Source organism: Electrona antarctica (assembly GCF_951216825.1).
Source record: "Electrona antarctica genome assembly, chromosome: 15".
Taxonomy (NCBI): Eukaryota; Metazoa; Chordata; class Actinopteri; order Myctophiformes; family Myctophidae; genus Electrona; species Electrona antarctica.
Window position 1 is genome coordinate 176,708 of NC_136796.1, and position 23,307 is coordinate 200,014.

Genomic DNA, 23,307 nt, shown 5'->3' on the forward strand with positions numbered 1-23,307 from the left:
CCACGATGCTGTCCATCCAGCAACTAGCCACGATGCCGTCCATCCAGCAACTAGCCACGATGCTGTCCATCCAGCAACTAGCCACGATGCTGTCCACCCAGCAACTAGCCACGATGCTGTCCACCCAGCAACTAGCCACGATGCCGTCCATCCAGCAACTAGCCACGATGCTGTCCATCCAGCAACTAGCCACGATGCTGTCCACCCAGCAACTAGCCACGATGCTGTCCACCCAGCAACTAGCCACGATGCCGTCCATCCAGCCTGTTGGGATGTAGATCTATAGATCTATAGATCTATCACTCACCCACTTCGGACCCCCCTGACGTGTAGATCTTGCCCTGCGAGGCGCACGCCGCCAGGCTGTCTCGCGGCGTGGGCGGTCCCAGCTTGGAGTACCAGCTGTCCTTCAGCACGTTGTAGCAGTCCATGCGCTGGACGAGGAAATAAAGGTTCAGGTCAGATAACTCACAAATTGATTTAACCAACATTTTTTATAGAATGAGAATACAAGTGTGCATAATATTATATATTATCTCGTCGTTCGGCTACATTTTATTCTCCCTGCTTGGCACAATTAAAGGGGGTGAAAAATGGGTTACAAAATCGTGGGATAAATTAAAAAATATATATATATAATAAAATAACTACAGTAACCTTGATGGGGAACAGCTGGTTATTATAATAATATAATAACTACAGTAACCTTGATGGGGAACAGCTGGTTATTATAATAATATAATAACTACAGTAACCTTGATGGGGAACAACTGTGATCCTCCCAGGATGTACACCACGTTGTCCCAGAACACGGCCGTGGCGTCTCGACGCTTCTCGAACGGACAGCGGATGTCTGTCCAGCTGGAGTCCTGGAGGACACACAGACAGGACAGGCTCTTTCATTCATTGATTGAATACTTCAATTATTAACGGTTTGCAGCAAGTAATGTACAGAGGTACAGTTATAGATAGGTACAGTAATGTACAGAGGTACAGTTATAGATAGGTACAGTAATGTACAGAGGTACAGTTATAGATAGGTACAGTAATGTACCTATCAGTAATGCGCCACAGTAATGCGCCACCCGGTGGCGCGCTACGAGCTTGTAGATAAGTCTGGAGCACTCTGGTGGAGCTGTTGCCCCCGCGACCCGACTACGGATAAGCGGTTGAAGATGGATGGATGGAACTTTGGTATTTTTCTTGTCCTGATCTTCTGATGTCTTGTGATGTTTTTTCTATATGATATTGTATTACTCGACGACACTGAAAAAGTGTAATTTCGAGAATAAACAAAACTTGAATGAATGTTTAATTCAATAAACAAAAAGGACAATTACATGAATTGATTGATTGATTGAAATATGTATTAACAGTTTGCAGAATTACAGTACATTTCAAGCACAAACTCAATACAAAGACTGTCAACTGTGAGTGGAGTGGATGACCCAATAAAGCATTACACTTGTTTACAAGAGGGTCCACCTTGTTCAATTCATCAAAAAGGCACATACACAGAAAACTAAAGATTAAATGGAAATGAAAAGTAAAGTGAAGACAAACAAAGTGGTGTTGACTGGGCGCACATAGGGATCAACATACTGTTGAATTACATATTGAACTAGAAAAGTGCCCTTCTGGGCACAGGTCTCCACCAGGAGGATAGGACTGTGTGAGAGTAATATAAATGTTTTTTTTTTGTTTTTTTTTGCAACAATGTTCTTCATTTTGTTGAGGAAATGCAGAGCCAGATCAGAATTCTGGATGAGCAGGACAACGAAACGGGCCACTTTGCAAGGCAATGTTAGCCAGGATGGAAGATGGGAAATGCTGCAGATCCGTGTTGATCACATGACTATGTACTGGCTATAACAGGCCATTGAAGAATATTTGGGGCAGAGGTTCGTCGTTGGCATCCAGGGAGTGTGTGTGCACAGTTTGGCATGGATCGGGCCAACGGTGGCGGAGATTAGCTGATCGATAAGGTGATCGTTATCAATAAAAAAATCACACCCGTGTGAACTGAGTGGTGTAATATAGCCTGTCTGACGTAATGAAATCATGTCTGACGTAATGAAATCACACCCGGGTGAACAGGGTGAACATAGCAACCATGCTCATTTTTTCTGCACTAACAAAGCCAGTTGTAGGAAATCACACCCGGGTGAACAGGGTGAACATAGCAACCATGCTCATTTTTTCTGCACTAACAAAGCCAGTTGTAGGAAATCACACCCGGGTGAACAGGGTGAACATAGCAACCATGCTCATTTTTTCTGCACTAACAAAGCCAGTTGTAGGAAATCACACCCGGGTGAACAGGGTGAACATAGCAACCATGCTCATTTTTTCTGCACTAACAAAGCCAGTTGTAGGAGTGGTTTACACCACTCAATAACAAAGCCAGTTGTAGGAGTGGTTTACACCACTCAAAAATGAACGTGCTCCATCCCTACTTATGGTGGTTTTGAAGGAGGGCAGGGAGAGAGTCGCACTTTTTGGTGGCCGTTGGTGAGAGATGAGGTATATAAATACTGTAATCATCTGAGGTATATAAATATATAAATATATAAATATATAAATATATAAATATATAAATATATAAATATATAAATATAAATACTGTAATTGTCTCCACCAGGCCGAAGGCATGGGGAGAGAGTATGTTTTGCACTCCGTCCGTCCGTCCGTGTGTCCGTCCGTCCGTCCGTCCGTCCGTCCGTGTGTCCGTGTGTCCATCTGTGAACAGCTAATCTCTGGCACCGTTGGCTTGATCGCAGCCATACTCTGCACACACACTCCCTGGATGCCAGAGCTGAACCTCTGCTCCAAAGTTTTCACATTGGCCTGTTATAGCGCCACCAGGAGGCTGCTTTGTGCAAAACAAATGTTTTGACAGTACACCTACAGATTTTGTCCAAACATTACGCAAATTGGTACACAGTCTCTCTAGAGCCATTCAACGAAACGGGTCTTTCAGATTTTTCACACTCCATCCTGATTGGCTACGATTGGCTGCGTGCTCCGTTTCAAACAAAATGCTGCAAATCATGAACACATCGTGTGATTTCCGTGAAATATTGCACGCACATTCCCACTAGGCCGAGGAAGAAATGCCACTTGAATATTTTCAACTCAGCCTCATGGTGGCGCTATAACTGGCCGATTTGTGTTTTTACCTATAACTGCACCGATCTGTGTAAAACCATGTATGCACACTCCCTAGAGGCCAAGAAAAAACCTTTGCCTGGAATTTTTCACATCTGCTCTTTATAGCGCCACCAGGAGGCCGACATATGTAAAACACATTTTCTAATATTACTCCTTCAGATTTTATCCAAATTTCACGCAAATCCTTACACATGCTCTCCATAGTCATGTGATCATGTGATTTGTTTGATTTCTCATAATTATCCATCCTGATTGGCTACGATTGGCTTCTAAAGTTTTCAGGAGTAGCCCGTTTTGTACAAATCGCCACAACTCCTCAACGCAGCGTCAGATTGTAGTGAAACTGTGCATGCCTATTCCCACTACTAGGCTGAGGAAGAAATGCCACTTGACAGTTTTCAAATCAGCCTCATGGTGGCGCTACAACAGGCCAAGTTGCGTCACACACACACACACACACACACACACACACACACACACACACACACACACACACACACACACACACACACACACACACACACACACACACACACACACACACACACACACACACACACACACACACACACACACACACATAAACATGTGTATATTACTCCTAAACATTTTTCCAAACATCACACACACTCCTATCCTCCTGGTGGAGACCTGTGCCCAGAAGGGCACTTTTTCTAGTTCATCCTCATTTGTTCACAGCACACACCTGACAAAAGACCATTGATATTAAATATTAATGATGATGGTTAACACCTAGAACGACCAGGGTTATTTAATCCATTACATTATAGCGCCCAGTCGATTTATAAACACGGACCACTTTTACCGACGGACCGGATGTTGTTGTGAATGTGTGTGTAGCAGCTAACAATAGCCACACCACTCTAGAGTCGATCGACAACAACGGGAGGTAAGAAAAAATCTATCGCGACTAGCGACTGGACCGCGGAGGGCCGTCTAACACAGGATTTTTTTTCATAATTAGACGGGATGATTTAGATCGCGAGTTATTAATGTTTTAAGATTTTCGTTTTCGTCGGCTAAACAGGGGAGGGAGTTTTTCGATGACGTCTCACTCTTGCACAACATCGAGGATTGCCCAACAGGCGCTCCCAGGCTGTGGAGCCATGCGATCCGTTCTCATATAGATAAACTTCGTCTTTTGGACAATACTTCGTCCTGGGCGTCGGGCGTTACTAATAGATAAGACGAAGATACTTCGTCCTGGGCGTTTTAGGTGTTGGATGGTTTAAATGTGTTATGGTCCGACGGTACATTATGTCAGGAGATGTAGTTGGTCCTTGTTTTAATATTTTAGAAATATGGCCCCCCTTTGAAAAGTTTGGACACCCCTGATTTAACTGTACCAGTATTACCTTGGGGTTGAAGTAAAACATGGAGTGAATAGTGAGCTGTACCTTGGGGTTGAAGTAAAACATGGAGTGAATAGTGAACTGTACCTTGGGGTTGAAGTAAAACATGGAGTGAATAGTGAGCTGTACCTTGGGGTTGAAGTAAAACATGGAGTGAATAGTGAGCTGTACCTTGGGGTTGAAGTAAAACATGGAGTGAATAGTGAACTGTACCTTGGGGTTGAAGTAAAACATGGAGTGAATAGTGACCTGTACCTTGGGGTTGAAGTAAAACATGGAGTGAATAGTGACCTGTACCTTGGGGTTGAAGTAAAACATGGAGTGAATAGTGAACTGTACCTTGGGGTTGAAGTAAAACATGGAGTGAATAGTGAACTGTACCTTGGGGTTGAAGTAAAACATGGAGTGAATAGTGAGCTGTACCTTGGGGTTGAAGTAAAACATGGAGTGAATAGTGAACTGTACCTTGGGGTTGAAGTAAAACATGGAGTGAATAGTGAACTGTACCTTGGGGTTGAAGTAAAACATGGAGTGAATAGTGACCTGTACCTTGGGGTTGAAGTAAAACATGGAGTGAATAGTGAACTGTACCTTGGGGTTGAAGTAAAACATGGAGTGAATAGTGAGCTGTACCTTGGGGTTGAAGTAAAACATGGAGTGAATAGTGAGCTGTACCTTGGGGTTGAAGTAAAACATGGAGTGAATAGTGACCTGTACCTTGGGGTTGAAGTAAAACATGGAGTGAATAGTGAGCTGTACCTTGGGGTTGAAGTAAAACATGGAGTGAATAGTGAGCTGTACCTTGGGGTTGAAGTAACACATGGAGTGAATAGTGACCTGTACCTTGGGGTTGAAGTAAAACATGGAGTGAATAGTGACCTGTACCTTGGGGTTGAAGTAACACATGGAGTGAATAGTGAACTGTACCTTGGGGTTGAAGTAACACATGGAGTGAATAGTGAGCTGTACCTTGGGGTTGAAGTAACACATGGAGTGAATAGTGAGCTGTACCTTGGGGTTGAAGTAAAACATGGAGTGAATAGTGAACTGTACCTTGGGGTTGAAGTAAAACATGGAGTGAATAGTGAACTGTACCTTGGGGTTGAAGTAAAACATGGAGTGAATAGTGAACTGTACCTTGGGGTTGAAGTAAAACATGGAGTGAATAGTGAACTGTACCTTGGGGTTGAAGTAAAACATGGAGTGAATAGTGAGCTGTACCTTGGGGTTGAAGTAACACATGGAGTGAATAGTGAGCTGTACCTTGGGGTTGAAGTAAAACATGGAGTGAATAGTGAACTGTACCTTGGGGTTGAAGTAAAACATGGAGTGAATAGTGAACTGTACCTTGGGGTTGAAGTAGCGACAGGACTGCGGCTGCGAGCCTCCAAACAGTGCGATGCGGTAGTCGTGTTTCTTGCGTCGCGGTCGGCTGCTCTCGCCGAGGTCCTCGCGGTCCTCGGGGGACAGCAGGTGATAGCGCATCCCGCCTGAGGGCAGAGGGAAGGCGGAGCTGGTCATTTGTGTCAGTCTGTGTCTATAAAAAAAATGTCTAGTCTGTGTCTGACCTCCTTAACCTATTCTGCGGCGGGAACCCCTTTTGGTGTTTTAAGCAATATGTTATACTTGAACTATTGAAAAATGAAGCAGATCTACAAGCTCGTAGGAGCTTGTAGGTCTGCTATGTTTGAAAGATCGTGAAAATGTGGCGCAAATCTTTGAATATTATATTCTTTCAGAGAGAATGTTTTTAACTAAAATATTTGCTTCTGGGCGGAGGGTCCCTGGAACAACATATTTTCAGATGGGGGTCGGCGGCCAATTACATATATTTCTGCGTGCGTGCGTGCGTGCGTGCGTGCGTACATGCGTGCGTGTGTACGTGCGTGCACTCACCGATGACCATCTTGAGGCACTGCGGGTTGTCCTGGATGAGCGGCTCGGCCTGCACCGTCTTGGACAGGAAGGTCTTGGAGACGAGAGGGAAACGCACGCAGCCCAGGACCTCCACCATGTGCTGCTGGCGGTGGCACACGTCGTACTTCATCCAGCGCACCGCCGCGTCGTAGATCTGGGCACGCACACGCACAGTCGCGCGCACACACACACACACACACAGGGCCAGATTCACTAAGGAAATTTACACCCAGGTGTACGTAAATAAAGTAACTAAAGGAGGGTGTATTCTCCGTACACTCAATCTCAGTCTCATTCACCAAAGGAGGCGTAAAGGCTTCATTTGTGTGTATCGCGGCTGTAGCTCATTTTTGCCTCACAGTCACACAGTCGTTATTTACCAAGCGTTTCGCTTGGTAAATAACGTGATGATGTTTCTGGTCGCTGTCAGTATGGAATGGACAGATCTTCAAGCAAACGGTCTTCATATATAAACAAAACTGTCGGCACCAGGTTGGGAAGCACCGCATAGCAACTTGTAGATCAGCTTATTTTGGAATGTGATTCCTTCACTCCTTGCTTGAACGTTAATAACTGAAGTTTATAAACGTACTCTCACGTATAATAAGCTGAATTAGTTGTGTGTGTGTGTGCGTGCGTGCGTGCGTGCGTGTGTGCGTACCTGTGCCTCCGCGCGGACCGTCAGCTTGTCCTGGTGCAGCAGGCGTGTGAGCTGAGTGACGTCCAGCGTCAGGAACTCGTCCAGTCGGTAGACCTCGGTGAAATGCAGCTGGACGAAGTCCTCTGCTGCCCCCTTCAGCTCGGGGCAGTCCATGCACTCTGCTAGGGCTGCGATGCCTACAGACACCACCACAGACACATCAGTCCATGCACTCTGCTAGGGCCGCGATGCCTACAGACACCACCACAGACACATCAGTCCATGCACTCTGCTAGGGCCGCGATGCCTACAGACACCACCACAGACACATCAGTCCATGCACTCTGCTAGGGCCGCGATGCCTACAGACACCACCACAGACACATCAGTCCATGCACTCTGCTAGGGCGGCGATGCCTACAGACACCACCACAGACACATCAGTCCATATCATAGTCCTCATCAATGAGGATCATATTGGATGTGTGCTGCTCACCCAGACATGTCATGTCATGTCATGTGTTCTGCTCACTCACCCAGACAGTAGGTGGTTCTGCTCACTCACCCAGACAGTAGGTGGTTCTGCTCACTCACCCAGACAGTTGGTGGTTCTGCTCACTCACCCAGACAGTTGGTGGCGTCGACCTGTCCTTTGAGGAAGTCCACACACATCTTCTTGACCGGTTCAATCTGGTACTGGTTGGCCGCGTCCAGCAGCGACTGGACGTTACTGCTGTTCACCGAGATCCTGACGCGCGCACACACACACACACACACACACACACACACACACACACACACACACACACACACACACACACACACACACACACACACACACACACACACACACACACACACACACACACACACACACACACACACACACACACACACACACACACACACACACACACACACACACACACACACACACACACACACACGCACGGTTGGGAAGGTTACTTTTAAAAAGTAATCCCTTACAGTTACAAGTCACTTGCTGAAAATTGTAGTCCGTAACGTAATCCGAGTACCACAATTTAAAAAGTAGGGGGTTATTTTCAGTTACTTTTGGATTACTTTTAAGCAAACTCTATTTAATTAGATAAAGCATGTTTTACCGTTGATAACCAGACAAGAATGTTGAGCCTATGAAATTAAGAAAAGGACAACAGAAATATGGTTAAATCAGTTTGTTATCAGTAAGGCTGAGCTCACACCTGTAATGCGCTTGTTGGATGAATGTTGTGTAGTGTCATGGCCGCCCCAATGCATTTCCAATGGAGGTCACATGGTTTGACACAACATTGTGTTGTGTGAGGGGGAGGGGCGCAGTCGAAAAACAGCTGAAAGCCATACAACAGACCATGTGACCTCCATTGGAAATGCATTGGGGGCGGCCATGACACTCACAACAGCAATGCAGTGTTGCGACCGTGTGAGTGAGGCCTAAGGCTGAGCTCTCACGGTTAATGCAACGCTCTATGCTCGTTGGGTAGTGTCATGGCCGCCCCAATGCATTTCCAATGGGAGTCACATGGTTTTTGGACTACATTTTGGACTACAAGCTGTTGTATGGCTTTCAGCTGTGTTTCGACTGCGCCCCTCCCCCCCATACAACACAATGTTGTGTCAAACCATGTGACTCCCATTGGAAATGCATTGGGGCGGCCATGACACTACACAACATTCATCCAACAAGCATAGAGCACTGCATTAACCGTGTGAGCTCAGCCTAGAGCAACCTCCTGCTGCCTCTAAACAGGTGGTTCGCACGGGCCGTTGAGTGATAGTCAACGAGCGCTTCCAAACTCCAGCACTTAGGAAAAAAAAACATCTGCAAGGAATTTCTTGACAAGAAGCAGCTCATAAAATGTCTACGGTGGATTTTTATGAAACAAACACTTTACAGATAGAAAGAGGATAATTCAAGCTTTCCGTACAGCTGCAATGTTGGTGATTTTGACGTTGTTTAATATAATTACAGAGGACTTTTCTGTTTGGATGAATGGGCTGTCTATGGGAAGTGTCACCTTGCTGGCAAGATGGCTGCGGTCTGAATAAAGAGAATTGCACAAAACTAATATTGTCCACTATAAGACCTATGACCTATGACCTATAAGACCACTATAAGACCATATTTAAGTGCCAATATTTAATCTATATTTTGAAAATTCCTCTAATCCGGTGTGCAGGTGATGACATGCACAATAGAATTACATTTTCTTTATTTTATTTATAATGGGAATTGGGAATAGTGGCACTCACACAAATCCCTCAAACACACGAAATCCCTCAAACACGAACGCAAGGACAACACAAGGTACCGACTTGGGGACCCAACGCAAGGACAACACAAGAGACAGTCACGGCCACACAGCCAACTCAAGGTACGGCCACGGAGCCGACTTGGGGACCCAACGCAAGGACAACACAAGAGACGGTCGCGGCCACACAGCCAACTCAAGGTACGGCCACGGAGCCGACTTGGGGACCCAACGCAAGGACAACACAAGAGACGGTCACGGCCACACAGCCAACTCAAGGTACGGCCACGGAGCCGACTTGGGGACCCAACGCAGCTCCTCCAAGGAAAACAAACAAATGAACGGAGCTGAACGTGAATCCCCCCCACCGCCCACCCCTTTTTTTCCCTCACTGTATATGTTTCTTTTCCCTTTTTACCTCCTTTATGATGAATTCCTGTTCTGTCCTTTGTCTATATAGAAGTGTCTATTTGTACGTCTCTAAATGTTTTTGATGAATTGAACATGGTGGACCCTATTGGAAACAAGTGTAATGCTTAATTGGGTCGTCCACTCACAGTTAACAGCCTTTGTATTGAGTTTGTGCTTGAAATGTACTGTAATTCTGCAAACTGTTATATTTCAATCAATCAATCAATCAATCAATCAATCAATCAAACCCAGGACCAAAACTGGTGTCCACCAGGTGGCACTGAAGGAGTTAATATTAGGAATAACTTGTTTATTCCAGCGTCTAGCACAGGGGTTCTCAACCAGGGTGCTGCGACCCCTCGGGGGGTCGCCATTTTTGGCAACTGAATGGCTGAACAATGGAAATTAAGAGTTTACATAGTAAGACATGCATAAACTTTCCTTAACCCATACACTCTCAGAGTTACAGACCGGGTCCATAAGGGTCCATTTGGTGCTTAATGGAATCCCCAGCTAAATGATGGACAGTTAGTAACCAAATGGACCCTTATAGACCTTCATAACTACATTGTTAAAGGCCTAAATGGGTTAATGATTATATCTGGTTTCAGTATTTATTTATGATGTATTTTCTCGTTGTTGTAGCGGTCTATTTGTATTGGGTGTGTGTGTGTGTGTGGGGGGGCACCTGGCTGTGTAGATGAACTCCACCAGCAGTCCAATGATCTCAGGCTCAGCGCTCCTCAACTCCACCTCGTGGGCCGTGGACTCCAACATACTGGCTAGAGGGGGGAGAGAGAGAGAGAGTTCTTATTTCCCCCACCGGCGTAGGGTTCATTGGGCCGCCGCCACCACGCGGGCCGCGGCCCAGTCAGTTGAGAGCCGGCCCAGTCTAACTTCGAAGACAAACAAGAAAAACAACAAAAGATAGATAGCCTACCTTGGGCAGCCCTTGCAAACCACAGCATGCAAGCCGCCTTTGTTTTAAATGGTCCCCCAAACCGTTCACACATCACACCTGTCGGTCGCTTACCCCCCCCCCCCCCCCCTATTGGAAAATGTTTGAAAATGTATACAGACATTTTTCAACATGGAAACTTTGGATTATGACGGTTGATTATGCAAAAAACGATTGAGATCATGTCATATATAAATGATTGCGATCATGTCATATAAATGATTGAGATCATGTCATATAAACGATTGAGATCATGTGATATAAACGATTGAGATCATGTGATATAAACGATTGAGATCATGTCATATAAATTATTGAGATCATGTCATATAAATGATTGAGATCATGTCATATAAATGATTGAGATCATGTCATATAAATGATTGAGATCATGTCATATAAATGATTGAGGTCATGTCATATAAATGATTGAGATCATGTCATAAATGATTGAGATCATGTCATATAAATGATTGAGATCATGTCATATAAATGATTGAGATCATGTCATATAAATGATTGAGATCATGTCATATAAATGATTGAGATCATGTCATATAAATGATTGAGATCATGTCATATAAATGATTGAGATCATGTCATATAAATGATTGAGATCATGTCATATAAATGATTGAGATCATGTCATATAAATGATTGAGATCATGTCATATAAATGATTGAGATCATGTCATATAAATGATTGAGATCATGTCATATAAATGATTGAGATCATGTCATATAAATGATTGAGATCATGTCATATAAATGATTGAGATCATGTCATATAAATGATTGAGATCATGTCAAATAAGCAACTAGGCGATTATGGAATACTTGTGACAGGCCTATCTGTGTCGTGCGTGCGTGTGTGCATGACTGTGTGCGTGTGCGTGTATGTGCGTGTGCGTGACTGTGTGTGTGTGTGTGTGTGCGTGACTGTGTGTGTGTGTGTGTGTGTGCGTGACTGTGTGTGTGTGTGTGCGTGACTGTGCGTGCGTGACTGTGTGTGTGTGTGCGTGACTGTGTGTGTGTGTGTGTGTGTGTGTGTGTGTGTGTGCGTGACTGTGTGTGTGTGTGTGTGTGTGCGTGTGTGTCCGTGACTGTGCGTGCGTGACTGTGTGTGTGTGTGTGTGTGCGTGACTGTGTGCGTGCGTGACTGTGTGTGTGTGTGTGTGTGTGCGTGCGTGACTGCGTGACTGCGTGTGTGTGCGTGCGTGACTGTGTGCGTGACTGCGTGTGTGTGCGTGCGTGCACTCACTGGTGAACATGAGGCTGAAGAAGTGGCTGGCTGCAGCCAGCACCACTCTGTGCACAGGGAAGTGTTTTCCTTGGACCACCAGGACCACATCGCACAGCGTACCCTGAAATATACACAGTACATCAATACAGACAGTACATCACACAGAAGGCCGTGCGTGACGGGGCGTCGCGCTGCGTCGGCCTCTTCTTTGGGTGTCTTACCTGCGCATGTAAGATTCTATTAAACAAGCTCTCCCCCTCACGTCTTGTTTTACGGCCTGTCGAAAAATTACAAAATGGCGGCTCGGAATATCACTTGTGGAATATTTTGGACAGAAAGTAGTTCATAACATGACTACAGGGGATTTTTATGAAAAACAAGCTCGGCAGATTGAAAGAGGATAATTCAAGCTTGGACTACAGCTGCAATGTTGGTGAGTTTAACATCGTTTAAGACAAGCAGATCGCAAACGCAAATTGGATGAGTGGGGAGTCAATGGAGGGGATTGCAACTCTAGATTCATCCCATTGTAAAAAAAATCTAGAGTTGCAAATTGCGGCTAGCACATCTGCATCCTATGGAGGGTGGAATAAGCTGTCAGGGACCCTAGGGTACCGCGTCCAAAAATTCAGAAAGGCTAACCGAGGGTGCCCGAAAGGGGCTACGACTAACTCTGATGATGATGACACTACATGCTCTTTATTATCTCTGTCCACTCCAACCTCTCACAGACAGACAGAACAGACAGAACGACAGAACAGACAGACAGACAGACAGAACAAAGCAAAGTTCTTTGTTTACCCAGGGAAGTGGACTAAGCTCGAGATGCTTGTTTACAGCCACACCCTGCTCATAGAACATTTCATGGTAGGGGTTCAATGCCTTGCTCAAGGGCACTTCAGCGGTGGTAATTTTAACGTGCTGAATGCTGATCCAGGGATTCGAACTGGCGACCTTCCGGTATCAAGACCGCTCCGCAAACCGTTCGGCCACCGCTGCTCCAGACAGACAGACAGACAGACAGAACGGACAGACAGAACGACAAGACAGACAGAACGACAGAACAGACGGACGGACAGACAGACAGACAGACAGACAGACAGACAGACAGACAGACAGACAGACAGACAGACAGACAGACAGACCTGTTTCCTCAAGGTGTTCATGACTCCCATCACACTGGACAGCTGCCTGTACTCCTCCTTTATGGCACACTTTCTCTCCGTCTTCTTCTTAGCAGCTGCAGCAGCTGCTGCAGCAGCAGCTGATGATGGTGATGATGGTGATGAGGCTTTGTCAGCCATCCCAGTGATGGTGGTGGTCCTTCCTTCTATCTCCCAGTCCTCCCACCAGTGTCACCACAGTGTCTTGTCTTCCAATCAGCATGCAGCCCGAAGCTCTGCAGTGTCAGTCCCTTTGTTGTTGTTGTTTTTGTTTTGGAGGGGAGAAGCTAGCTTCAGTTAGCTACCCGGTGCTAAATGTGTGTGAGAGAGGCTGTGAGAGATCCTGATTGAATTCGCTTTGAAAGGACTCGTATGGAGGCAATCCTGGCTTTGACTGAGCTAGAGCTGTTATGCCGAGAAAATAACAAAACATATATAAGTTACTTAGTTGTACCTCTCTGACTGACTGACTGACTGACTCCCTGCTGTGTCTTCTGTTGTTCTTCTCTGTTTTTAATATCTTCTTCTATGGTGCTGTCGTCTTCTTCTCGACTCGACTGGGAGAAATTGTTGTCATTTGTCGCCCTCTACAGGGAAGAAATGAGAGGTCTGTTCTTGCACTCCCTAGACCAGGGGTTCTCAACCCGTGGGTCGCGACCCCTCAGGCGGTCGCCAAATTATTTAGGTTTTTTTTTCTTTCTTTTTTTTTTAACCGAATGGCTGGAAAATGGAAATTAAGAGTTTACATAGCACGTATATCTGGTTTCAGTATTCATTTATGACATTTTCTCTATTATTAAGGTTATTTTTGCAGTAAGTTTGTATTGGTGGTTGGTTTGATTGATTGATTGAAATATTTATTAACAGTTTGCAGAATTACAGTACATTTCAAGCACAAACTCAATACAAAGACTGTTAACTGTGAGTGGACGACCCAATGAAGCATTACACTTGTTTACAGGAGGGTCCACCATGTTCAATTCATCAAAACATCTATATAGGGATTCAGATTTGTACGGGGGCCAGTTTCAAATTGCAGCCGTCCGTAGGTGCCCTTTGAGAGCGGTTTTGAAGGAGTCAAGGGATTTGCATGTCTTAATGACTGTTGGTAGGGCGTTCCACATTTTGGTGGCATAGGAGCGGAAAGAATTTAGTCCCTTGTTTGTGCCGAATCTGGGTTGAACATGGTTCGTTGCACTCCCTCTGGTGTTGTGGGTGTGGACTTCGTTAACAAGTATCTAGACAGGTACATGGGTATCTTGGTGGAGTATCGAATCTTGTGGACCAGACCCATTGCAAGATGCTGTACTCTGTCGTTGACCCTAAGCCATTCCAGTCTGTCAAAGTGGGCAGGGGTGAGGTGGGTTCCAAGTAGGAGCCTGACCAGTTTGTTTTGGGAAGTCTGGAGCCTAGTTTTAAGGGCCTTTGTGGTGCTGTGGTACCAGGAGGATTAGATTAGATTAGATTAAATTTATTGTCACTGCACATAGTATACAAATACTTTGACAATGAAATGAATAGTGGCGTCTAGCCAGAGTGCAATACAGTAATACAGTAATGGAAATAAATATACTTGTTGATGAATGTACAGAATGTACAGTATGTACAGTAGTATATAATAAATAGAGAAATAAATAGAAAAATAAGCAATGAAGTATAAATAAGAAGTATGCATATATATATACACACCCACACAAGCCATAATGCTACTGTATGTATGGTGTGAGCATGAGAGTTCAGATGGGTAGGAGGAAGGGGGTATCATTGTTCAGTGGCATTGAGGAGGGGCAGAGTTCAGATGGGTAGGAGGAAGGGGGTATCATTGTTCAGTGTCATTGAGGAGGGGCAGAGTTCAGATGGGTAGGAGGAAGGGGGTATCATTGTTCAGTGTCCTTGAGGAGGGGCAGAGTTCAGATGGGTAGGAGGAAGGGGGTATCATTGTTCAGTGTCATTGAGGAGGGGCAGAGTTCAGATGGGTAGGAGGAAGGGGGTATCATTGTTCAGTGTCATTGAGGAGGGGCAGAGTTCAGATGGGTAGGAGGAAGGGGGTATCATTGTTCAGTGTCCTTGAGGAGGGGCAGAGTTCAGATGGGTAGGAGGAAGGGGGTATCATTGTTCAGTGTCATTGAGGAGGGGCAGAGTTCAGATGGGTAGGAGGAAGGGGGTATCATTGTTCAGTGTCATTGAGGAGGGGCAGAGTTCAGATGGGTAGGAGGAAGGGGGTATCATTGTTCAGTGTCCTTGAGGAGGGGCAGAGTTCAGATGGGTAGGAGGAAGGGGGTATCATTGTTCAGTGTCATTGAGGAGGGGCAGAGTTCAGATGGGTAGGAGGAAGGGGGTATCATTGTTCAGTGTCATTGAGGAGGGGCAGAGTTCAGATGGGTAGGAGGAAGGGGGTATCATTGTTCAGTGTCATTGAGGAGGGGCAGAGTTCAGATGGGTAGGAGGAAGGGGGTATCATTGTTCAGTGTCATTGAGGAGGGGCAGAGTTCAGATGGGTAGGAGGAAGGGGGTATCATTGTTCAGTGTCATTGAGGAGGGGCAGAGTTCAGATGGGTAGGAGGAAGGGGGTATCATTGTTCAGTGTCATTGAGGAGGGGCAGAGTTCAGATGGGTAGGAGGAAGGGGGTATCATTGTTCAGTGTCATTGAGGAGGGGCAGAGTTCAGATGGGTAGGAGGAAGGGGGTATCATTGTTCAGTGTCATTGAGATGGGGCAGAGTTCAGATGGGTAGGAGGAAGGGGGTATCATTGTTCAGTGTCCTTGAGGAGGGGCAGAGTTCAGATGGGTAGGAGGAAGGGGGTATCATTGTTCAGTGTCCTTGAGGAGGGGCAGAGTTCAGATGGGTAGGAGGAAGGGGGTATCATTGTTCAGTGTCATTGAGGAGGGGCAGAGTTCAGATGGGTAGGAGGAAGGGGGTATCATTGTTCAGTGTCATTGAGGAGGGGCAGAGTTCAGATGGGTAGGAGGAAGGGGGTATCATTGTTCAGTGTCCTTGAGGAGGGGCAGAGTTCAGATGGGTAGGAGGAAGGGGGTATCATTGTTCAGTGTCATTGAGGAGGGGCAGAGTTCAGATGGGTAGGAGGAAGGGGGTATCATTGTTCAGTGTCATTGAGGAGGGGCAGAGTTCAGCAGGGAGACAGCAACAGGAAAGAAGCTGTTCCTGAGCCTACTAGTGCAGGAACCAATAGTCCTATAGCGCCTCCCGGATGGAAGAAGGGCAAAGAGTCTGTGGTTTGGGTGAAAGGGGTCTTTCAGGATGCCTCTCGCCCTACGCCAGGGTTCCCCAATAGGCGGCCCGCGGGCCATTTGCGGCCCGCAGAGCGCCCCCTGGTGGCCCCTGGAAGATTTCTTTTTTTTAAAAGGTTTTTTTTTTTAGATGGGGGTCAGTAGCCTATGCATGTCAAACTGGGCACCCCCTCAAGGACCACTGGTGGTCCCCGGACCACTGGTTGAGAACAATTTTTAATTAATTCATGAAAAAATAAAAAACCGCGCGTGCGGACTCGGCCCCCAGCCTGGTTCCCTAGTCAAAATATGGCCCTTGAGGAAAATGTATTGGGGAACCCTGCCCTACGCAGACATGCGTAGGGCGAGAGGCATCATGAGAGGCATCATGCCCTACGGTGCATGCATAGTCAAAGAAGCCTTGTACGAGGGCTCCTGTTAAGGTCTTCAAGGTGTTTTTGTTGACCAGTGAGGAGATCCTGTAAAGGAATCTTGTTCTTTGGTTGACTTTTTTGATTACGTTGGTGGCCATTTTATCACCGGAAAGATTAGCCTCCAGGATGGAAGGTAGGTAATTTCATCTTTACGTGTGATAACATTGTCACCCACTCTAACCAAGAAGCCATTTGCCTTGCTGAGATTACTATTAGATCCAAAGAGAATGGATTCCGTTTTCCCCATGTGTGAAGATAGTTTGTTATCAGCGAGCCAGGTGCAGATTCTACCGAGTTCAGAGCTGAGGGCATTTTCAACCTGCAGTTTGTTCCTGTCCGAGACCAGCAGTGCCGAGTCATCTGCGAACAGGAACAAGTTGCAGTCACAATCTGAAGGTAGGATTGCATCCAGCTCACGGATGTGCTATCAAAACCAATTGCTTTTAGCTTGTTAACCAGCATGGAGTGGTTCACGGTGTAAAAAGCCTTTTGGAGGTCCAGCATGACCATGCCGCAGTATTTGCCAGCATCCACCTCATGTTTGATGTGGTCGCTCAAATAGAGAAGGCATGTGTCAGTGGAGTGGGATGTTCTGAAGCCAGATTGGAACTCGTACATTAATTTATTAGTGGCAAGATACTTTTCAACCTGTTCATAGACTATTTTTCCATCACTTTCGAGATGGAGCTTAGAATAGAAATAGGGCGGTAGTTGCGGGGGTCTAATTTACTCCCTTTCTTGTGCAGGGGGGGTTACTTTGGCCAGTTTGAAATCTTGGGGGACCTGTCCCTGTTTGATGGAGAGGTTTGTGGGTGATGATTGGAGCTATAGAGATGGCTGAGTCTCTGAGAAATTTGGAGGGAATATTGTCATGGCCAGTGGCCTTGTGGGGTTGGAGGGCACTCAGTTTCTTAAGTACCTCATCAGTTGTTACCATAACTAGTTTAAAATCATCTTTACAAACACCTAGGTTTCAATGTGCTCTACACCAAAGAGCCCAGAGTGGGAGGGCAGATTGTTAACCAGTGTTGTTGCTATGTTTGTAAAGAAGATGTTCAAGTAGTTGGCCACATCAAGCTTGTCAGTGATGAGAGTGTCGTTCGCTTTATTGTTTATGTTTGAAAACCTGGTTTTCAGTTTCTGACCGCAGCCTAGTTGGTTGTTGAGTAGCTTCCAGAGCTCTCGAGGATTGTTTTTGTTTTCCTCAGCTTTATTATTAATAGAGTTTCTTTTGGCGGATTTGGTCATGGCAGTAACAATATGTCTTAGCTTGTTTCGTTGGGTTTTTAGGTTGTCCAGCTGAGCTTGGAGATCACTGTCGAAGCGCTTGGCAAGCTTTGACTTGCATTTTAGAAATTCAGAGCATTTTTTGTCTCTGGCTTTCATTCATTGAACAAAGACAGTTTATTTAGACTGTAAAAATGCTAAAGCGATGCAGTGCATGCACGTGGAGAAAAAAGAAAAATGTTCAAAAAGGCTCAATTGTTTTTGTTTTGTTCACAGCAGTGATTCATTCTGTATTTAAATAAAATGGTTGTATGCAATTGTATCATGTGACTGTTTATGGTCCAAATTAAGGTACTTATAAGTTATAATGTTCCATTTTTCATAATGTATAGGCCTACTAATAATAGTGTATAGTTAAACTTTTGTTTAAAGTTAAAACTTTTGTAGCGGACTCACTACAGTTAATATCATTTTAAATAACGGGCATATTGGGCGACAAAATTCCGACAATACATTATCACACACACACACACACACACACACACACACACACACACACACACACACACACACACACACACACACACACACACACACACACACACACACACACACACACACACACACACACACACACACACACACACACACACACACACACACACACACACACACACACACACACACACACACACACACGCCTGCCTTCAGCCTATAGTAGTATAGCTATTAGATGAACCAATGTTGGAATGGATGCGCTGATGAGGTGAGGAGGACCCCGTGGACGTGAGGAGACCATCCGCATCCCAGGGGATGAGGTGAGGAGGACACCGTGGACGTGAGGAGACCATCCGCCTCCCAGGGGATGAGGTGAGGAGGACACCGTGGACGTGAGGAGACCATCCGCCTCCCAGGGGATGAGGTGAGGAGGACACCGTGGACGTGAGGAGACCATCCGCCTCCCAGGGGATGAGGTGAGGAGGACACCGTGGACGTGAGGAGACCATCCGCCTCCCAGGGGATGAGGTGAGGAGGACACCGTGGACGTGAGGAGACTAGGGTGACCAGATCCAAACTGTTCATTTGAGGGACAGAAGTATCGCTTGTGTGGGACAAGTCACCAGGTTAGCAACTTACTTGAGTTGCTATTAAATGCCTTGATGTCATATTCAACCATAGGCCTATTGGCTATCATGTAGGCTATAAACTCCTCTGGTGTCTCACATTTTGTTTTAAAATCTTGCTTTATTTATTTTTATTATTTAGTTATTTTAACAGGCTTAAAAACATCTTGCAGGAAGAGACACTGAGAGCTTTACAACAGAAGGCCAACTATAAGGGGACTAACTATTAGGGCATTTGAACACATTGCCTGCATGTCAGTCACAATGTGGGACAGTCTCAATTTGTGGGACGCCTGAAAGGTCTTGGAAATGAGGGACTGTCCCACGCAAAGAGGGACATCTGGTCACCCTAGAGGAGACCATCCGCCTCCCAGGGGATGAGTGTCTCTGGGCGTCTGGCGTCACATCACGAGATTCACGACACTGCAACAGAGACCTAGAAATAAAACCACTTGCGCACTTTATTCATTATTATTGCTGGAAGAAGAAGAAGAAGAAGAAGAAGCGTTCAAGTTAAAACAACAACAATACAAGAAGGGACACAGATCCTATGTGAGGGGAAATATTAATTGTTTGCGGACAGTTTTTATACTGCGCGAATTAATCGCGCGACTGATTTGGATTCAACTGGGAGAGTCTCTCTCTCTCTCTCTCTGTGTGTGTGTGTGTGTGTGTGTGTGTGTGTGTGTGTGTGTGTGTGTGTGTGTGTGTGTGTGTGTGTGCGTGCGCTCGTCTCTCTCTCTCTCTCTCTCTCTCTCTGATAATCACCAGCCGCTGCAGCCGAGATGTGAGTAGGACTACCCAGCCACTATATATTTATATTATATATGATTCCATAGAATGATAACTATTTAGCCTACATTATTTACGTATGAAGGTATATCTGTACTGGTTTAATGCGTTCAAATGATTATTTAAATATCGCAGACGTTGTGAATGTCGCCTCGCAGGTTGAAGTCAGGATAAATGAATCCCATGTATGTGTCAGACACACGGGACATTTCTCACCGTTGTCACTGATGATCACTCGCTGAACCATCGCTCCAAAATGTAACAGTTTACGTGCGCTTCTAAAGTGTTTTTTGCACTTTTTATAATCCTTTATTTCATTGTCTCAGGCCGGTCCTTACTGCGTTACACTTTATACTTTTCGCGTTTTCTTTTCATCGCTTCCTTAATTACTTTTCCAGCGAACATCACATATATAGGCTACTGTGTGTGTGTGTGTGTGTGTGCGTGCGTGCGTGCGTGCGTGCGTGCGTGTGTGCGCGCTGGCTGTCAAATCCATCCATCTTTGTTCTAAACGGGTGCGTGCGTGCACGCAGCTTGCATCCACTAATCTCTCTTCCATTTGACCAGCGGCTGTTGTTGTAGAGAGCAGGAGAGAGAGATCTGTTCTTGTAGAGAGCAGGAGAGAGAGATCTGTTGTTGTAGAGAGCAGGGGAGAGAGATCTGTTCTTGTAGAGAGCAGGAGAGAGAGATCTGTTGTTGTAGAGAGCAGGAGAGAGATCTGTTGTTGTAGAGAGCAGGAGAGAGATCTGTTGTTGTAGAGAGCAGGAGAGAGAGATCTGTTGTTGTAGAGAGCAGGAGAGAGATCTGTTCTCGTAGAGAGCAGGAGAGAGATCTGTTGTTGTAGAGAGCAGGAGAGAGAGATCTGTTGTTGTAGAGAGCAGGAGAGAGAGATCTGTTGTTGTAGAGAGCAGGAGAGAGAGATCTGTTGTTGTAGAGAGCAGGAGAGAGAGATCTGTTGTTGTAGAGAGCAGGGGAGAGAGATCTGTTGTTGTAGAGAGCAGGAGAGAGAGATCTGTTGTTGTAGAGAGCAGGAGAGAGAGATCTGTTGTTGTAGAGAGCAGGAGAGAGAGATCTGTTGTTGTAGAGAGCAGGGGAGAGAGATCTGTTGTTGTAGAGAGCAGGAGAGAGAGATCTGTTGTTGTAGAGAGCAGGAGAGAGAGATCTGTTGTTGTAGAGAGCAGGAGAGAGATCTGTTGTTGTAGAGAGCAGGAGAGAGAGATCTGTTGTTGTAGAGAGCAGGGGAGAGAGATCTGTTGTTGTAGAGAGCAGTAGAGAGAGATCTGTTGTTGTAGAGAGCAGGGGAGAGAGATCTGTTGTTGTAGAGAGCAGGAGAGAGAGATCTGTTGTTGTAGAGAGCAGGAGAGAGAGATCTGTTGTTGTAGAGAGCAGGAGAGAGAGATCTGTTGTTGTAGAGAGCAGGAGAGAGAGAGATCTGTTGTTGTGGAGAGCAGGAGAGAGAGAGATCTGTTGTTGTAGAGAGCAGGAGAGAGAGATCTGTTGTTGTAGAGAGCAGGAGAGAGAGATCTGTTGTTGTAGAGAGCAGGAGAGAGATCTGTTGTTGTAGAGAGCAGGAGAGAGATCTGTTGTTGTAGAGAGCAGGAGAGAGAGATCTGTTGTTGTAGAGAGCAGTAGAGAGATCTGTTGTTGTAGAGAGCAGGAGAGAGAGATCTGTTGTTGTAGAGAGCAGGAGAGAGAGATCTGTTGTGGTAGAGAGCAGGAGAGAGATCTGTTGTTGTAGAGAGCAGGAGAGAGATCTGTTGTTGTAGAGAGCAGGAGAGAGAGATCTGTTGTTGTAGAGAGCAGGAGAGAGAGATCTGTTGTTGTAGAGAGCAGGAGAGAGATCTGTTCTTGTAGAGAGCAGGAGAGAGAGATCTGTTGTGGTAGAGAGCAGGAGAGAGATCTGTTGTTGTAGAGAGCAGGAGAGAGATCTGTTGTTGTAGAGAGCAGGAGAGAGAGATCTGTTGTTGTAGAGAGCAGGAGAGAGAGATCTGTTGTTGTAGAGAGCAGGAGAGAGATCTGTTCTTGTAGAGAGCAGGAGAGAGAGATCTGTTGTTGTAGAGAGCAGGAGAGAGAGATCTGTTGTTGTAGAGAGCAGGAGAGAGATCTGTTCTTGTAGAGAGCAGGAGAGAGAGATCTGTTGTTGTAGAGAGCAGGGGAGAGAGAGATCTGTTGTTGTGGAGAGCAGGAGAGAGAGATCTGTTGTTGTAGAGAGCAGGAGAGAGAGAGATCTGTTGTTGTGGAGAGCAGGAGAGAGAGAGATCTGTTGTTGTAGAGAGCAGGAGAGAGAGATCTGTTGTTGTGGAGAGCAGGAGAGAGAGAGATCTGTTCTTGTAGAGAGCAGGGGAGAGAGATCTGTTGTTGTAGAGAGCAGGAGAGAGAGATCTGTTGTTGTAGAGAGCAGGAGAGAGAGATCTGTTGTTGTAGAGAGCAGGAGAGAGATCTGTTCTTGTAGAGAGCAGGAGAGAGAGATCTGTTGTTGTAGAGAGCAGGGGAGAGAGAGATCTGTTGTTGTAGAGAGCAGGAGAGAGAGATCTGTTGTTGTGGAGAGCAGGAGAGAGAGATCTGTTGTTGTGGAGAGCAGGAGAGAGAGATCTGTTGTTGTAGAGAGCAGGAGAGAGAGAGATCTGTTGTTGTAGAGAGCAGGAGAGAGAGATCTGTTGTTGTGGAGAGCAGGAGAGAGATCTGTTGTTGTGGAGAGCAGGAGAGAGAGATCTGTTGTTGTGGAGAGCAGGAGAGAGATCTGTTGTTGTAGAGAGCAGGAGAGAGAGAGATCTGTTGTTGTAGAGAGCAGGAGAGAGAGATCTGTTGTTGTGGAGAGCAGGAGAGAGATCTGTTGTTGTAGAGAGCAGGGGAGAGAGATCTGTTGTTGTAGAGAGCAGGAGAGAGAGATCTGTTGTTGTAGAGAGCAGGAGAGAGAGAGATCTGTTCTTGTAGAGAGCAGGGGAGAGAGATCTGTTGTTGTAGAGAGCAGGAGAGAGAGATCTGTTGTTGTAGAGAGCAGTAGAGATCGAATGAAAGTGGTCTGCATGAGGCTTCAAGTTAGAGATAGGTTATTACCGCAGGTTGTTTTAGCTTTGGAAAGGTCGAAAACGGTTAAACCTAACCCTAACGGTTAAACCTAACCCTAACGGTTAAACCTAACCCTAACGGTTAAACCTAACCCTATTCCTAACCTCTTAAACCCCAGGGGGGTAAAAGGGGTAAATCCGCAATGTCGGAGTTGGAACCGGAGACCAATTGGGTCTCCATTGATCCGCTGAGAGCTGTTCAGAGGTGGACAGCCGGCGGGGGCAATGGGGCCCAAGAGGTTTTTAACCCCAGTAAAACTATGCCTAAACCTAACCCTATACCTAACC

At 45.9% G+C, this 23,307-nt stretch overlaps 2 protein-coding genes across 4 annotated transcripts in view; one reads left to right on the plus strand and one right to left on the minus strand.

The window, feature by feature from the left end:
• Positions 1 to 13,675, minus strand: part of klhl7 (kelch-like family member 7) — a 45,253-nt gene extending 31,578 nt beyond the window's left edge. For both annotated transcript variants that reach the window (XR_013791654.1, XM_079521741.1), the window contains exons 1-9: positions 13,129 to 13,675; positions 12,002 to 12,104; positions 10,471 to 10,564; positions 7,725 to 7,849; positions 7,123 to 7,298; positions 6,441 to 6,615; positions 5,892 to 6,034; positions 756 to 869; positions 308 to 434 (exon numbers count right to left, since the gene is read on the minus strand). Coding sequence is in view for 1 of the 2 variants with exons in the window: in XM_079521741.1 (XP_079377867.1) it covers positions 308 to 434; positions 756 to 869; positions 5,892 to 6,034; positions 6,441 to 6,615; positions 7,123 to 7,298; positions 7,725 to 7,849; positions 10,471 to 10,564; positions 12,002 to 12,104; positions 13,129 to 13,287 (1,216 nt within the window). In the remaining variant the exon portion in view is untranslated. The remainder of the gene's footprint in view (positions 1 to 307; positions 435 to 755; positions 870 to 5,891; positions 6,035 to 6,440; positions 6,616 to 7,122; positions 7,299 to 7,724; positions 7,850 to 10,470; positions 10,565 to 12,001; positions 12,105 to 13,128) is intronic.
• Positions 13,676 to 19,927: 6,252 nt separating this feature from the next.
• The window catches only part of LOC306938320 (vesicle-associated membrane protein 2-like), a 20,030-nt gene continuing 16,650 nt past the window's right edge, over positions 19,928 to 23,307 (plus strand). The window contains exon 1 of one of the 2 annotated variants that reach the window (XM_079522440.1): positions 19,928 to 19,946. In XM_079522440.1, the coding sequence (XP_079378566.1) occupies positions 19,945 to 19,946 (2 nt within the window). In that variant the 5' untranslated portion in view covers positions 19,928 to 19,944. Of the gene's footprint in view, positions 19,947 to 20,105; positions 20,210 to 23,307 lie in introns of those variants that run through there. The other variant, XM_079522439.1, reaches the window with a different exon arrangement.